The sequence below is a fragment of the Poecilia reticulata genome, chromosome 11 (assembly GCF_904066995.2).
Source record: "Poecilia reticulata chromosome 11, P_reticulata-male-v2, whole genome shotgun sequence".
Taxonomy (NCBI): Eukaryota; Metazoa; Chordata; class Actinopteri; order Cyprinodontiformes; family Poeciliidae; genus Poecilia; species Poecilia reticulata.
Genome location: NC_088840.1, coordinates 13,128,051 through 13,145,913, shown reverse-complemented (window position 1 = coordinate 13,145,913; position 17,863 = coordinate 13,128,051). Strand labels below are relative to the sequence as shown.

The 17,863-nt window shown below is 40.4% G+C and overlaps 1 protein-coding gene across 5 annotated transcripts; it reads left to right on the top strand.

Annotated features, from left to right (window-relative positions):
- The first annotated feature begins 282 nt into the window (after window positions 1-282).
- ubp1 (upstream binding protein 1) lies at window positions 283-17,468 on the top strand. Of its 5 annotated transcripts, none has more exons than XM_008421865.3 (16): window positions 283-645; window positions 5,964-6,115; window positions 7,045-7,121; window positions 7,209-7,314; window positions 7,405-7,511; window positions 7,633-7,785; window positions 7,882-7,992; window positions 9,997-10,104; window positions 10,378-10,484; window positions 10,582-10,636; window positions 12,047-12,182; window positions 12,496-12,586; window positions 12,676-12,794; window positions 12,882-13,024; window positions 14,110-14,161; window positions 14,263-17,468. In XM_008421865.3, the coding sequence occupies exons 1-16, from the start codon at window positions 563-565 to the stop codon at window positions 14,298-14,300; spliced, it is 1,638 nt and encodes a 545-aa protein (XP_008420087.1). In that variant the 5' UTR covers window positions 283-562; the 3' UTR covers window positions 14,301-17,468. The 5 variants fall into 5 exon arrangements, with proteins under 5 accessions (XP_008420087.1, XP_081468861.1, XP_081468862.1 ...); XM_008421862.3 differs by lacking the exon at window positions 283-645 and adding an exon at window positions 846-2,354; XM_008421866.3 differs by lacking the exon at window positions 283-645 and adding an exon at window positions 848-2,354 and having other exon boundaries at window positions 12,089-12,182.
- The last annotated feature ends 395 nt before the right edge of the window (window positions 17,469-17,863 follow it).

Here is a 17,863-nt window from a genome sequence, read left to right as displayed (position 1 = left end):
CTCAAACCAATCACCTTATTTAGTTAGTTGGCACTCTTTCTTATATTATCTAATAAATAATTCCCGATGCTTTTAACATATGATTTTACACCTTCAATTAGTTATGAATGTCTACAAATTAAAATATTGATTCACTTATGTTCAATTATCACTTGTGTATTGAATTGAAAGATTTTGGATCTCGATATAAATCACTTATGCGGGATTTCCAAAGAAGAGACGCTAATTACGGGGTGAGGCGGGTCGAGCTCCTCTGTCCAAAATAGCGCCTGTATCCTGCTTGGTGGGGGGGGGGGGGACCTTTACACCCCCCCAACACTTGCGACACAGTCAGGGTCGGGCTGATAATCACTAACCAGGCGGAGCGGAGAAAAACAAACAGAGATAAACTCTAGAAGTCTGTGGCCGAGACGTTGTGTTTTTCCCCCCCTTCTCCTCTTACTGACATGAAAATGAAGCTCTTCGGTTTCGCTTGGATCCTTGTGGTGCCGGGGGCTGAATCGTGTTGATTTACAGCAAAACTGAATCGCACCGGGGCGACAACAGCTGTTGGGACGTACAAATGTTGTTCTGGCAGTCCTACACCGAAAACTTCCGGGCTCCGGTGCAGAGACACGGCGATGGAGACGGCAGCAGCTACACACGGTACGGAGCTCACCGAGCTGAGTCTGCACTGCTCATATTTTGTTGACAGTTATTACTTTGTAAATATACAGTTTCTCTTGAGTGGTGTGTGTTAGTCGAGAACGAGCCGACTCAATTGATCGGTTCACTTATGTGAACTATGAGAGTCGGTGTGTATTTTATACACACCGGTGTGTATTTTATACACACCGACATTCCCAACATACGTGTGCATTCTGCTTGAATGCGGCATTAATTCTGGCACAGTTTGGGATTCATTGGATTTGTTTCTTTATTTAAACGATGTCAAAAATTATTCACACGTTTAAAGGTGACGGAGAGATGAATCATAATTCTACTTGTGCATACTTTATGAACTGGTGAATTTCAAGCATGAGCTCTGATGCAAAGACGTGTCATAACACCTTGTCAAAAAATGAAAGAAAAACTAAAACTTGTAGTGGGAGATGAAGCAAACACAGACCCATCACAGGAGAGTTGGTGCAGTGCGTGAGACGGTGAAAATTACACATCAAATGTGAGATATCGTTTTATATATTTGTGTGAGAATCATTCATACAAAGAATACCAAAACCTGGATTGACTATGATAAATAGTTCTGTACCAGCAAAACAGCCAACTCTTGTTTACAAAAATGTGCCAAATTATTCGGATCTCTTGAAAATATTCGAAATTCCCATTACTAGTGAAACACAATGACGGAAGCTGGGAAGCCTCTGATTGGCTAATGCTTCTGCAGTGGGCACAGAAGACGGCTTGTGATTGGATGGTTTTCGTCCTGGCATCGTTCCTTGGGCTGGCGGTGGTGACCCAGCAAGAAGCTAGAGTCAGTCTGAACGTCGAGGGAGCCATGTTGATGCCTGTTTTTGTGTCAAACGGTACATTTTCGATGGTTAAAGGACTACGTCTGAAAGACGGGAAGCCAGAGCGGTGATTTCCCAACCGCTATGAGAAGAGAGGACCTGGCTGGAATGGTACAGAGCGTGCCTGAAGAGCGCTGGGTTTAGGTCACTGAGCAGCTGATTCAAAGCAAATGAAGTTGATGCTAGTTAGCTTGGTAGCCAGGTAGCAACAGCTGTGCGGACGCTGCGTGGGATGCGGCTTTTGGACTCTTGCAATACAGTTTCTCAGCTTGTTGCATTCTGCTGAACGGACGCTCGCCAGGCTTCTTGGGAAACACTCAACGAAGCGACGACGAGGCTGTTGGGTTAGCGCTGGCTTTATAAAAGATGGCTTTGTAAAGCTAGCTAACGTTAGCATGCTGACAATCAGTCCGCATCTTTCGTCACGACTGTTTGCTAGCTGATGGGGTTCTAACTTATCCTTTCTCTGGGGCAGTTTGCCACTAGTTTGGAGGAAAAACAGCTTCAATAGGCCAAACATAATTATGGTGGTGAATTCAGTCTCCGGGCAAAACTACCTGTTCGCCTTCCCAGCCTGCCGATGAGCAGCTAACGGGCTTAGCAGCAGAACTTTGCTCCGACGGGTGTCTCTCACAAGCTGCAGAGCCCTCTCTCGCTCGCTAGCCGAGCCTTTACCTGAAGCAAGCTGGCGGCCCTCCGGGTAGAAGCCGAGGACAAGGAGCTGGGGTCCATGGCCTGGGTGCTGAAGATGGACGATGCCACCATCGAGTCGGGGCTGGTGCATGACTTCGATGCTAGCCTGTCTGGCATCGGACAGGAGCTCGGAGCTGGAGCTTACAGCATGAGGTTAGAGACATGCAGGACAAACACACACACACCCACACTGTCTGGATGATGAAACGTTAAAGATGTCTGGCTGGGGAGGTTTTGTTGCTCCCTGTTGTAATGGTTTCTCTTTGTTTTGAGAACTGCAGCACAGCAGTCACTGCGGGGTGCCACGATCGAGGTCAAACATTAGATTACACAAATTCACAAAACCATAGGCTGAAAAAAAATCCGGTTTCGTGTTGTGAAGAGGGGGAGGTAAACACGTCGGATCAGCTGATCCTGTTCCCCCACACACAATGGGCTTGTTGCTGCAACATATACAGACTTGGTTTCGACTAGGAAGTGCGTGGTGAGACGCTAGTAGCTTTTGTTTCTGATGGTATGTGGAAAGCAAAGGGTTTTCTCTGGGTCTGAGCCAGCGGCCTCACTCTGTTTAAATGTGTCTGGGCTCACACGTGACAGCATGGAACATGCTGTGCACAACTTTGTGTAAATAAGGGAGGTGCATATTGTGAACTTTACCTATTTATCGATCTGTGGAGTAATGATTAATATTTGGAGGGAGGAAGAGGTTGTGCCTTCTTTTGTAATGTTTAGCCATTATGGTTCAGAATAAGAATATCAGTATTTGTTGAGAATAAACCAAAAATGTTACAGACATTAATATTCGGTCCAGAAACTTGATTCAGAAAACTTTGGAAACAAAATGAATAATTTTATATAGTTTGCAGAAAATTAAGCTGCTGAATTTTCACAGTAATTCCTGAATATACCAGCTGCATTGGCTCGTTTATATAAATAATAAACTTTTTTTTATGTGTGTACGTTTTGCACACGCTTTAAGAAATGGCATAGATTTGAAATTAATAACTGATGTGACAAACCAGAATTACAGGATATTGTCGGGTTCACTGAGTTGATCTTCTCTTAGCTGTCGCTATAAAAACTTTTCTTTTCTAATTGTTTTATGTTTTCTCGTGTTCTCACTAAAACCAGGAAGATAGAGCACATAACACCAGTTTTAAAGTCCCTACACTGGCTCCCAAAGAATAGACTTTAAAATACTGTTGGTTTATAAATCACTGAACGGTTTAGCACCACAATACCTTAAAGGTCTGTTATTGTTGTACCAGCCGTCTAGACCCCTCAGATCTTCTGGTTCTGGTCTGCTCTGCATCCCCAGAACCAGAACCAAACGAGGAGAAGCAGCATTCAGCTTCTACGCACCACAAATCTGGAACAAACTTCCAGAAAACTGTAAAACAGCTGAAACACTGAGTGCCTTTAAATCTCACCTTAAAACCCACCTGTTTAGAGTTGCTTATGGCTAAATTGCGGGTTTTGATGTCTTCGATGTTTTTAATGTTTTTATCTTTACTTTTCATCTATTTATTAACTTCTTTTTATTTCTCTTTCGCACTGTCTATGTAAAGCCCCCCAGAAAACGTCCCAGTTAAACTAATCTATATCTTGGAGTGTGAGAATCCTTGTTAAATGACATCTTAACTAAAACTCTGAGGTCTGAGACGTTTAACTGAAGTCCTACAAGGGCTGCGGGTTTTAATGTTTTTATCTTTAACCTTTTTTCTTTTTCTCTAAAAAAATATATCTTTGTCTTTCTGTTTATTCACTGTCACATGCTGTTTTTATTTTAATTATGTAAAGCACTTTGAAATGCCTTGCTGCTGAAATGTGCTATACAAAAACAATTTTATTGAATAATTGATTGTAAAAACAAACAAAAAACATTTTGTCAACGATCTCCAGCTGTTCATCAAACCTTTCTATTTCTTCCAGTTTTCCGATTGTTTTTAAAATAGCCACTCTGTTACTTCACAGGGTCAGGTATAAAATGTTTTATTAGCATTCTGCTAATGCCATTAGTTTAGCAAACAGTAGCTTTAAAAACAGCTGCCTTAATACACTGTAGCATCTCCAATTGTTGAGTCACTGTCCTGCCACATTTAGATGCATCTCTGCTCCAGCACAGGGAGTCCAGCGACTGATTTTCCTCTTCAGTAGGCAACAAGTTCTGCAGAGGCCCGGTAATGAGCCATTCTTCAGATTTAGGTGTGTTGGAGCAGAGATTTATCTAAGTTGCAGGATAGTAGCTGTGGAGAGGTGCAGACCTCTGATGCTTGTTTCTCTGCATTTTTTGTTGTTGTTGTTCTCAACCAGAAATATTTATAGGCAGATTTAGGGGGGGGGTTGTTTTTGTATCCTTCTTTCAGCCAGCTGACTGACTTTGTTCAGCAATACAAGAAGGAGGGAAATCACTACTTACTTATTACGATCAAATCACAAACTAAAGTTCCTCTGGCTGCAGCATCATCACACAGACTTTGGTCATTTTGTTGAAATCCTAGTTAATTTCTGCAGCCAGGTGTTTGTCTTCTTAGTGTCAACCTGAAATGATTAACACGTGTGTGCTGGACTGAATCCTGGCTGCGTAAACATTGTAAATGCGGCAAAGTCAGCATTTCCAGTCAATCCGTGCACAATCCATACATTTTTCCCATGTTTTTAAACTCTCCAGAAGTTGCAAGTGGTATTGCGGTGAAGCACCTGTTCCCTTACTGGGTTTTCACTATGCTCTGTGTTTTGCAAGAGGTCACTGGGAGCTGTTGATATTTCTGCATTCAGGGGGCAAGACCTCCATGGATAAGCGTGTGTTTATCAGACGCCCCTCTCCTCCTCTTCCTCCTGCCTGTTTATCTGTGTGTGACGTAGGTGTGTGTGCCAGTCGCCCATGAGGGCGAGCGAGTTCACCAGTGCTGAATTCATGGCATGCATCTAAGTGAATTAGTGAAAATAGAGAGTGTGCTATCTGTGATACCCTGGCTAGGTTTGAAGTCAGCAGCTGGTGGGAACAAAATGTTTCAGTGGAAGACACTCTTCAGGTTTCAGGTGGCCAGTATAGGTCAAAGGGTGGCGGTTTGGACGGCTCAGTAGGGTCACAATAGGACGTTCTGCTGTATATTTACACCAAGGAAACCGAGAGAAAGTTTAAGCATTCCTGCTTTGCTCATGACTCTGTGAAACATTCCTAAATAGATGCAATGCTTTGCAGTGATGGACTTAATTTTTCAGTATTTTTCTTGATTTGGACGCAGATACACACACACAAACGCTCGATTCAGCTAACATTAGAGTTTGTCAGGGTTAACTGAGGACAGATCGACTGTCTGGATTAGCTGGAAAGTGTGACAAATGACACATGTCAGCATCTTGAGCGGTCTCTGGGTGTTTCTAATCATGTGTCGTGCTGAAGCCTCATGCATCTATAATAATAGACCAGTTTGATCAATAAAGCGCCCTTATGGCCCCTAAAATAGGCAGATTTGTTTAATAACTTAATTTGGGAGTTTTAAGTGTGACAAATGTATTTGAGATAAGAATCAAGAGAATTCCGTTTTGACAAATGGAGGCAGAAATCGTTTCCACTTATGAGGCAATAAAGATGAACACTAGAGATGAGATTTAAAAAAAAAAACTGCAACATTAAGACTTGAGTTGAGCTTTATACTGGACATCATTAAGCTGTGCTTCAGCTCTTCAGATGTCATTTTGTTTTTGGTCTTTTCTGCATCCTGCCACCTCCCTGACTCGTCCCTTTCTGTCTTTCAGCGATGTGCTGGCTCTGCCCATCTTTAAGCAGGAGGACTCCAACCTTCCACCTGAAAGCAAGACCAAAAATCCCCCATTCCAGTATGTGCTGTGCGCCGCCACCTCGCCTGCTGTCAAGCTGCACGACGAGACGCTCACATACCTAAACCAAGGTAATGGGATATTTAATTCACTTAAACTACTTAAACTCCAAGCAGTGTTGCTCAATTTTAGGAAAACATGCGACTGTGTTAACTGTTGAATATCAAGACAGTTACATTGATAGGAATTGCACCCAATTATTTTCCTTTTGCTTTCTGTTCTTCCATCATGATGTTTCTTAGACTTTTTTTTTTTACTTTAACAAACTATAGAAGATTTGTGCACGATGCTCGAAATGTAAAAACCTACTTCACTGTTAGTTGGTGCTACCAGTATGATTGCAGCTCAGAATATTGTGCAACTTTAGCTACACAGACGTTTTAATATCTGTAAATTTTATACACATTGCCTGTAGTTTCTACACACAAAATTCAGCACTTGAATTAATTCTGACAGAGGAGAAAACTGTTTTTGTAAAATGGAGAGATCTGAATATTTAGCACGAACGGTCGCATATAAAAATTGATGCACTGGATAATAAATTGGGCAGCACTGTAGCCTTGCATCAACAAGGTGCGAGGATCAACTTCCTGCCTGTGAGTTTTTATGGGTCTCCTCATGCATTAGGTGATTCTCTCCAGGTACTCTAGCTTTCTCCCACAGTTTAAAAACATGACTGTAGGTCAGTAATTTTCACTTCTGGTCCTCAGGAGCTCCATCATGTTGCATTTCCTGTGTTGCGTCTTTTCCATCTCACTGTTAAACCTGAGTGGTTTCTTCATTTTATCATTGTCGTAATTAAAAGCGTTGCAACTGATTGGTGGATCAATAAAAAGTTCCATGAATTATGAAGTGTTTTTATCCCTGCTGGGAACTGTGTGGAAGAAATTTACATATTTGGTATAAGATTGTTACCAAACCAGGATGTTATTTATTTATTTTATCTTTGAAACACATGCGTCCAGTACTTCATGCGGTTTCTCTCCTTTCTCCCGTTCAGGCCAGTCTTATGAGATCCGCATGTTGGACAACAGGAAAGCAGGGGAGTTGCCAGAGCTCAACAACAAGATGGTGAAGGTGAGAGAGCCGCTGCAGCTAGAGGAGAAACATCTGCTTCTTACATCTTGTGCTCCTCGTATCTGACATGCACATGTGTGTGTGTAGAGCACAGTACGGGTAGTGTTTCATGACCGGCGGCTACAGTACACGGAGCACCAGCAGCTGGAGGGCTGGAAGTGGAATCGTCCTGGGGACCGTCTTCTTGACATTGGTAAAGAAACCTGCAGAGAAATGTTTACTCTCTACTGTCCCATGTGCGTGCGTGTGTGATGCAAAGCTCAAATATCTCTGTCTGAAACAGATATTCCCATGTCAGTGGGCATTATTGAGCCCAAGACTCACCCCTCCCAGCTCAACGCTGCAGAGTTTCTGTGGGACATGAACAAAAGAACGTCTGTTTTCGTTCAGGTAACAAAAAAAAAACGTCCTCACATTCTCTAACCACACTCGCTCTCCTTTCGCCTGCTGCCACCTGAGTTTCCACATCAAACGGCGTCTCTTGATGACGTCGCCTCGGTCGTGTCTGCAGGTGCACTGCATCAGCACGGAGTTCACCCCCAGGAAGCATGGCGGAGAGAAGGGCGTCCCGTTCAGGATCCAGATCGACACGTTCACCCAGGGAGACGGTGGAGAGTACACGGAGCACCTCCACTCTGCTTCCTGTCAGATTAAAGTTTTTAAGGTACGCACTCTGTCTCTTCCTGGTAAAATAACACATTTTGTTTTTTTTATTTTTTTTTTATATATCAATGTTTCTCCTTGTCTTCTCCCCGTTCAGCCAAAGGGGGCGGACCGTAAGCAGAAGACTGACAGGGAGAAGATGGAGAAGCGCACCCCTCAGGAGAAGGAGAAGTACCAACCCTCCTATGATACCACTATTCTATCAGAGGTTAGAATGATTCCCCTTAAAGGCTTATTTTTGCTTTTGCACAAAGGTAATGTTGTTTACAACACGGTTTCTGGATGGTACCAGAGTTTTTTTCCACTGCATTAACTCCAGCAGAATCACTGCTAGCAATAATCCGAAACAATTATGTGTTAATGGACAGAGCTGCCATTCGTTTTGTTCTGTCCTTTTAAGAGCCTGGATTTTTACTCCAGAGAGTCACTGAGGATTCATATCGTTGCATCACTGTTTGTCTCTTGTAACAATGGTGTCATTAAAACCTCTTTGGTAAAAACTCCAGGGAGGAAACGCAGAGCGAAGCGATGTTATCTTTATACAGAGCTTTGACTTCCACCCTTCCTCATTGATATTTTATTAATAATCCACCCGACTAACAAATTGAAGCACAGTTTGATTCTTAAGATTATTAATTATCTTGGCTCATACGCTTAATCCAGCTGCATTGGATTAGGAGAACTGGCTTCTTAAAATAATAGATTAAAACAAACCTTTAAAGTTGCTGTGGTTAGTGACAATAGCTCCATCTTGAGCGCAAAGCTTCAATCCACTAGTGATGATTAAAAGAGTAACACTACAGTTTTTTTGTGAGCAGCGGGGTCAGCGGCCTCTTCTTATATATAATGTTTAGGGTGCTGCTATAGTTGCGAAAACCACTTCCTGCTACTAAAAGAAAGCAGTGTGTTATTTGCTCTTGGAGACAGTTTGCAATGATGCAAAAGCGTCTTTCTGAAGTAAAGCTGTGGTGCACCGCCTCTGGTTATTCACAACTTTTACTATAGAAACAACAGCCTGAGTTATAAACCTACGCAAACACAAACACACTGAGAGACTAAGGACAATCTCAATAAAAAAAAGATTTACCCATAAATCTTGGCAGTTACCTGCTTCATGTTCAAATAAACACCCAGTTGCATCGCAGAGCGAGCGAACGAGCGAGCTGTGAACTGAGCATCAATTCTGCAGATCACTGTGATTATTTTCTACAAATTATCTCAGTAATGTAGCTTCACAGATGTGATATGAGAAGAAGAAAATCACACGATTTAACAGAGTCCAACATCAGTGTATAAATATTAAATATTTTACATGGATATTTCTAAAATGGCAAACTGCTAAGTCGAGACGGACTCGTGTGATTGGCTCCCAAAGTTTTGCAATACAGATTCGTCGGACAGAAACACGACGACGTATCGTTTGTATTTGACGTGTTGTTTTTTACTTTTTTTGTAAGAAATTGATATGCATGTTTCAGGCAAGAACCAAAAATGTAAATGCACACCATCAGCAACAAGTTGAGTCTGTAGAGAAGTAAAACCTTCAAAGCACAATTGTAGTCAATTTTAGCATTGCCAATCTGGACAAGAATGGAGGTTAAAATGTATCAAAAATATTTGTATTTTCACTCTATTTTCTGTCCCATAAATGATTCCTTTCCTTCCTCATGCCTTTGTTCTGTGTCTTCTTCTTTGCTTTCCTTTTTTCTCTTCTTTTTTGTCCTCCTGTCTTTCTTTCTTTTTCCCTCTATTTTCCCCTCTCTTTGCACCTCCTTCCTTTCTTCCTAATATCCTCTTGTATCTTGTAAACTTCTTTCTTTTTCTTCAGTCTCCTTCCTTTCTCGCTTGTCCTTTTTCTCACTTGCTTGTTTCCTTCCTTTCTTGTCATCCCTTCAGTCCTTCCTCTCTTTCTTCTTCTTCTTCTTCTTCTTCCTCGTTTCTTTCATTTCTTGCTTGTCCTTCCTTCCAGAAACGTTTCTTTCCATTTTAAACTGGGCGAAAAGAACTGACAACTCTGAAGAAAAGTCTGGAGTTTTTACATGAATAATGTGCAGGAAACCTGAGAATATGGATCCAAAAAAATCCTTTAGGGTTTTTTTTTACTTTTCTTTTGGTACCAAGTGAGAAGTCCCCGATCTCTGTGTGTGTGCGTGTGTGTGTGTGTTGGTGTGAGTCACAGGCCAGCTAACCTCTGCTGTGTGTCTGAATGCAGACGAGGCTTGAACCCATCATAGAAGATTCGGGTGACCATGAGCTGAAAAAGTCCAGCAAGCGGACACTTCCCGCTGACTGTGGCGACTCCTTGGCCAAGAGAGGCAGTGTAAGCACCCTGCTGTCCTCTCCCGCTCCTTACTGGCTCTGCCGTCTATTCTCCGTCTCCATTTCAAACCAGTACACATTCAACTGGTGTGATTGGGATAGTGCAATGGTACATGTTTGTAATTCGGAGGAGTGGTGCAAAGCTAAATTCCCAGTATATTCTTACTTTTTCACACACTTTTCTTAGACGTATTTAAAGTTTCATTTATTTTATCATTACTATTATTGGTGGTTAATCACTGCAGTATTTATATACGTGTGTGTCTCTGCCCAGTGCTCCCCATGGCCAGACGCCGCCTACACCAGCACCAGCCAGGCAGCTACCCCGTCCTTCACCTCCACCCCACTTTCCACCTACACAACCTCCTCGGTGCTGGACAGGTACTTCAGTTTATTATTTAGCGAATTCATTCATTTTCATGGTCGCATTGAAAAGTCATTCATGTTGATCTTTTAATTATTTTATTTTGTTTCCCAGTGACTCATCCTCACCCAATCATCAAGCAGATCCTGGTTGCCATGGCAACTCGGAGGTTAGTATCTAGTTGTGTTTCTGCTCCTGGCTGATTTGGTCACGATTAGGCCTGAAACTAACTGCTATTTTAGTAATCGATCATTCTATTGATTATTGTGACAATTAGATTTTTTTTTTTTAATTGGCACATTTTAGAGATTTTTTATTTAACCACTTAAAACTTTTTATACAATATTAGAAATGCACCAATAGACACAAATAAACAAATCTATTCCTTTTTTAAATGAAAAACTTTATATTTTTTGCCTTAAAATACATTAACAATGGATGCCTTTAGTGAATGTTTGTAGATTTATTTTACAGAATTTGACCCAGGTGAAGGCAAAACTATCCCACTTAAGGAGTTCTGGGTAAAATATATTTATACACAAATGTTCTTAATGTTAAATGCTACATTTTTTGTACAGTTTTGACTTAATATTTGCTCTGCGTTTGTTTTTGTTTTTTTTAAGAAAATGGCCTTTTTGAATCTTTATACTCCAGTTAACGAATAATCGATTTCTAATTTAGTTGACAGTTATTTCAGTAATTGATTCATCACGGTTAATTGGATTAATCATTTCAGCCCTAGTCACATTTAATTAGACATCTTTAATCATCAGTGTTCATATATCTGTACACAAACACATTAAATTGTCAGGTGAGAAGAAAATATCTGCACATTTATGGCTGTTTCTGTAAAGACACAGATACATTGAGATTCAAATTATGTCACCGCTTTGACATTAATCGAGTTCAGATTGAACAAGGTTTCATTTTTGTGGAGATATTTAATAAAATGTTGATGCACTTGAAAAACGATTAAAACTCCTTGAACTTTTTCACCTGTTTTCATGTTGCGATTAATTTTTGTGATGACGCAATACAAATCAGGGCTGGGCAATAAATCAATAACGATGCATGTCGCAATAGACATGTAGATGCATCGATTGTGCAGCAGCAGTTTGCTGTTTCGCCATTGTGCCTAATAAATGCTTAAAAATATAAAAACTACAGCTAGGCGTAAAAACTGGATGAAACGGGAAACATCATACTACCAGTTTGATAGTATTTCAGATATTTAAAACAAAAACGAATCAATAATTATTGGCATTTTCTGAAGAACGGCTTACGTTGTGATATGTGCTTGTTCAGCCCAAACACAAAGTTATGTTATAATCATAAAGTGAGACGAATAAAACAATTTTTTTTTTATTATTTCCAAATAAAAAACCTGAAAAGTGTGGCATGCAAGTGTATCCAGCCTAATAGATCACACCTTTGTGGCGCCAGCTTTTGCTTCAATTGCAGCATCGCACGTTTGGTCTCATCTCAACTCCCTGTGATCTATACAGAAGTTGTCAGATTATTATTGCTTTATTTAGTCAAATATTGATTAGTAAATCTGGCATTATGATTGCTTCGACAGAAAATTGAACTCGGTGTTGAAGTCGTTCTGTCTCGTCTGCAGCAACTGAGCCCCACTGCCTCCATACAGGACGCTCAGAAGTGGCTGTTGAAGAACCGCTTCAGCTCCTACACTAGACTCTTCTCTCATTTCTCAGGTTTGTACACATTTTTTTAAGGTTTTATTGGCTCTAGAGGCCTTTATTTGATAGTGAATTGACAGGAAAGTGGGTAACAAACTAAAAAAAGACGAGGTGTTGTGCTGAAAAGGTTTGAAAACATACCTTCAAATTGTTTAAGTTCTTAAATTTCACTTTGAGTGTACAAATTATTTGTGCTTCCACTTAAAGGATCCAGAATAAAATTCTTAAGTTTTATTACTGTACTCTGATGCCCTGCTGTGTAAACATTAGGACCATTAGAACGACTGGAGCAAAACATTAACAAGCCTCTTACTCTGTCCTGTCGCAGGTTCTGATTTATTGAAGTTAACCCGGGACGACCTGGTCCAGATTTGTGGGCCGGCAGATGGAATCAGACTCTTCAATGCTCTCAAGTCCAGGTGAGAAAAGTGTCTGGCCTAAGAAGAAAAACACTGAAAGTGAGCCCGTCTACGTGGCCGTGTGGGTAAACTGTCCCCTCTCGTTGCAGGTCAGTGCGTCCCAGATTGACGGTGTACATCTGTCAGGAGTCTCCTCAAGGGAGCCCCCTGCTGGAGAGACACTGCACAATAGAAAATGGAGAACACCGGAGCTCTGCTAGTTTACACGGTGAACAAAATGTTTCTCGATGCCAGAGGAGCACTGAAACGTGTTTGCACAAGTCTTTAACACCATCGCCTGTCTGCGTCCCTTCAGTATACCACGCTCTGTACTTGGAGGAGCTCACAGCTGCAGAACTCATCCGTAAGATTGCATCTGTGTGCGACATTCCGTTGGGAAGGATCCACCAGGTGTACAGGCAGGGTCCGACAGGCATACACATCCTACTAAGCGACCAGGTATCGGCGTGCACACACCACTTTCTTTTTTGACCACATCATCATCTAAAAACAGACAATTTAACTGTAGTGGAAAACTAAATATGTTCCACTGATCAGGTTGTGAACTATTTTTGCAAAAATATTCATATAAATGAGAAAATGATGCATGCTTTTTTTTTTTTTTTTAAATCAGTGTTTTCCATTAAAAATATTTAAAATTTTCCCTTTTATGCCAAAAGCTCCATAATGAAAATCTGCATGTCGATTCTCCTGAAATCAGAGTCAAGAGAATCTGTTGTTTGGAAATCTGTTACGCTGCATTTTATCAGTCTTTTAATTTGCAACAAGAATGTGCTCAACTCGGGTGCAACATCATTTCCAGCCTCAAAATACTCATCTATCCCTCTAATCTGTTTTTGTGGCCCATGAAAAGGGCAGTTGGATCAGTTCCACTTATAATCTCATCGTTGGCACAATCTCCTAATCAACTTGACTATTTAAAAAGTATGTTTTTAAAAATGTACCTTAAGCTTTCTACCAGCAGGAATTGTTTTACCAGCTTGGAAGTCTGAAAAGGCAAACCGGTCTGTAGTGATGATTGCAAAGGAGAAACATAAAGTAGACGCCGGAATAAGAATAACATGTTGGGACACAAAACTGAAAGTGATTTTTTAAAAAACAAAAAAACAGGAAATGCTATTACCCAGAGAAAGATTTGACTTTAAAACTGAGACCGTTTTTGCCTGAATGCTCCACTTCGCCTGTAAACTAAAACAGCTGAAGGATTACTTTAGGATGAGGATTACAGATTTATTAAATTGAAATATAAACTTAAAAGACGTACATTTAAGTATGTAAACTGTTAAACATTTCACAAATGACAGATTTTTGTCTAGGTTCATCTTGTGCTGATTTGAATCTGCAAACTGAGGAGAGAAATAAACCACAAACCTCTCTAATTTGAATCTTATTTATACTCCACTGTTTTTTGTATTACTAGATTGACTCTGATGTTACTTCTACAACACCAGGAAATCATATTTTGAGAATATTGGCAGACATATCGAACAAAACTCAACATTTATCCTCATTTATTCTCTTAGATGGTTTACAACTTGTCTGACGAGAGCTGTTTTTTGATCAGCACTGTCAAAGGTAAGCACACGGTTCCAAAACGAAGGAAGAGCTGGTAATTATCCGTATTCTCCGTATTTTAGGATTTACTGTCCCTTTCCTCTTTCCTGTTCTCTTTCCAGATGAGTTGGGCGAAGGACTTCATCTAATCTTGAAGTAGCGAGGAGCACAGATGGCGTCACTAATACTCCACCCTCTGCTTTGGAGCAGAAGCCTCCTTCTGTCGCTCTGCATCCTCCCCGACTCTCTCTAGCGATCGCTTGATGGAAAGCAGAGTGACTGCGCCGAAGCCATGTAAATGTTAGAATCTGACACGGGTGTGTCCACTGTTTCATATTGAAAACATTATTAAGATGAAGGAGATCGGTTAGGAGAAGAGATTGGGGAGGATTTGAGATCAGGGGGCAGTTAACATTGTTCAATGTATTTTGATTTAATTTTAATTGGTTTTGTCTTTTTTTTTTTTTTATATATATATATATATATATATATATATATATATATATATGGTTTCTGTGTGGAGGTGGAAGGGTGGAGGCTCCAAGGGAGTGGGGTGGATGGTGCTCTGGCATGCAAGAGATGGGAAGAAAAAGTCACCTTATTGCTTGTTGCCCTTCCTAAACAACCAGCGTTAGGCCAGTATTTGATGAAACTGTACTGCTGAACAGCATGCAATCCATACCAAGTTGCTTGAACGACAAACTCCGCTTACTCTGCTTACTTAACATTCTTTGACGGGGATGTCTTAATTAACTTTCTCTAATTGGCTGAGCAAATATTCAGGGTAAATGAGTGGAAGTGCTCTCATTTTTGGCTTTTCTTTTCTTCTTTTTTTTATTTTTTTGCTATTTTAAAATAACGTCATCAGTTCTTATCACATTGTCTCACTACGTGATTTAAACTTACAGCCATATCTCTGTCGACATTGCGTTTCGCTCAGCTAACGTTTGTCCAGTATGGCCTGCGCTTTTACTGTTTTTTTTTTTTTTTTTTTAGTTGATGCCTAATTATGAGTCGGCTCTTTCTGTTCCTCTTAATGAATTTACTCTCTTTCTGGTGCCATAACAGCTCATTAGCTTGGCTTTTTTTTAATTTTTTAATTCAAGTATATACACAGAGTACATACGCATCATTATTTGACTTCTCTGCTTTATTAAAACACTGGTTTACAGAATTATGGCGAGAGGACTTTGGGAATTAGTTGATAAAACCCCTCGACGATGCTATCCAGTGGAGCATTAGTGCCTATTTAAACGAAACCTACTTTATAGTGGACCAAACAGGAAACTGACTGACTGACGAGTGTGATCTGAGAGGGAATAAACTGCAGCGGGTCTTGAATTTGTGCAAATTTAAAGCACTAAAGCTGGTTTAAAAGTTGGGGGAGGGGGGTTAAGAACCGCAAATTTTTGTACCGGGTGCCGAAGCCTTGATTCCAGATCCATTTTTACTGTAAACATTATGCAGCAGATGAGGCATACGGTTGCATCTCAATAAATTAGAACTCTGCAAATTGTTTTAAGTAACTTAATTGAAAAGGTGAAACGCAACTAGATCATTACACACGGAGTGATTTGTATCAAGTTTGCTTGTTTTGATAATTCATGGAAACCAAAACTGTTGTTTGTCCAAAAACTGGCTTATTACATGAGATCAAAAAGGTTTTATTTTTTTTATTACCATTAAGAATCAGGTTGTAGAAGGTGCTAGTGTGATGGTTATGTAGCAGAAAGTTAAGGAATCTGTTCAAAGGGCTGTATCTAGGCATATTAATGGAAAGTTTAGTGGAAGGAGGGGAAAAAAGGTTGTGGCGGGGTGAAGGTCAGGTGAGTTTGCCCCAAATGATCAGACTGAAAACTTTCCAAAGAACCTCAACCAACTTGGTGTATGTGCCTCTCCACTCTTCCTTAAGACCCTTGGGATCATTTTGGGACCTTTTCTTTTTTTTTAAATACTAAATTTAGTTTTCAATATGAATGGAGGACATTGGACCATTGAGCAACACTCCTGTTTCTGCCATTGTCTCTAGCTTTCGAGTGGCTTAACACAAGGAATTGGACCATTGTGCTTCATATCCTGAGTACATCTGTGTGGTGTGAGCTTGTACTATAATTTTTCCTTCCACCCAACTTTCCATTAATACAGTCGGACACAGCAGTCTGAACAGCTGGCTTCTTTACCAATGACCTGCTGAGGGTCTCAGAGAGATGGTTGTGTGGACCATAAAATGGCCATAGCATTACACTTCTGCATTAAAGTTTTTTTTTTTTTTTTTTTTTTTTTTTTTTTTATTATTTGGTCTTTTATTGTATTATAATGTTGAGGATTTGAATTCTGTGATTAGGTTAGCCCATCAAAATTAACAGCAATAAATGCTTTAAAGACCTCCCTCTGTATAATGAATTTGTTTCACTTTTTTAATTTAATCAGTAATTAATGAGGTTTTCCATGATCTTCTAAGTAATTGGGATGCTCCTGTATGCAGTGGTAATGCACCAAAATGCCACATCATTCTTGGAAACTTTTGAGTCGTAGCCTAGCACAGAACGTACAGGTCGCGTTCTGAGTGGCCTTATCAAAAAGCGAAAGGAAACCTCACCACGCTTGAGGCCTCTGCTTTGGTTCAAGTTGGTCCGTTTTGGCATTTTCGAAGAGGTTTACATTGTCATGGTGTCAGAATTTGTGTGCATGTGTATCATTTTGTTCATTATGTCAAACGTTTATTTGTTTTTTCTGCTGGTAAAAGAAGTCGTGTTTAGCTTGCTACTTAGTAAAGAGCATGTGGATATTTGGGAGACAGATAAATTTGTCAGTGAGTGTATCCCCCGAAACTTTTCTCCCCCCCACCCACCCGCCGTTACTTTTTCCATATGTTAGAGACCAAGCCTGCACTGAAGAAATTCACAAACTTCTAGCTCGATGTGTAGTCATTAGTCCTACGCCCCCAACATCCTTTTCTTACTAGATCAGAAGGAGTTCGACAAATAAAACTCTCAAGGCTATGAAAGCAGCTGTTTGTGTCTCGACATGCACCAGAGCCAGGACTGTAGCTCTTGAGGCGTCTGCGCGGACGAACGCGAGTGCTACAACAGAGAAACCTGTGTTCATCAACTCTAGCGTTTGTAAGAATAGAGTGGATGTAAAAATAAATGAGGAAAAAAGTTTTAGTTTTAGTCTGCTGAAGGCCTGACCAAGCGTCTGCCTGTCTGTGTGAGCACGAGCCGGAAAGAGGTGACCACTGTTAACCTGATGCTTCTCATGTGCACAGTATCATATGCTGGAGATGTACACAACCACATGTGCTGGGAATAAATAATTTCATAACTTTCTCCTGTGTTCTGCATAACTTATTCAAGAAGAAAATGATATGAGGGGCATACTCTTTAAGCTGAGTTTTATCTGACTTTAAACTTTCTCATATTCATAGATTGGTACTCAGGATGACTTTTCTCATAGTATCCAAGATTACTGTTTTATGTAATTATGTTTCCCACACTGAATGAACAATAGGAAGAAAAAAACTTATATGTGCCCAGTTTGTCACTGCGCAACTGAAGGACTGTCAAATAAATTTAAGATGTAAATTAAGAACCCTCCAAGCAGATAATTTAAACACGTAATTATATTTTTTTATTAGATAATCTGGAATTGAATGGAGGTGCATAGGTTTCAATGCATGAATTAGAATGACAGATGCTTTTTTTGTACAGTATCGACATTTTT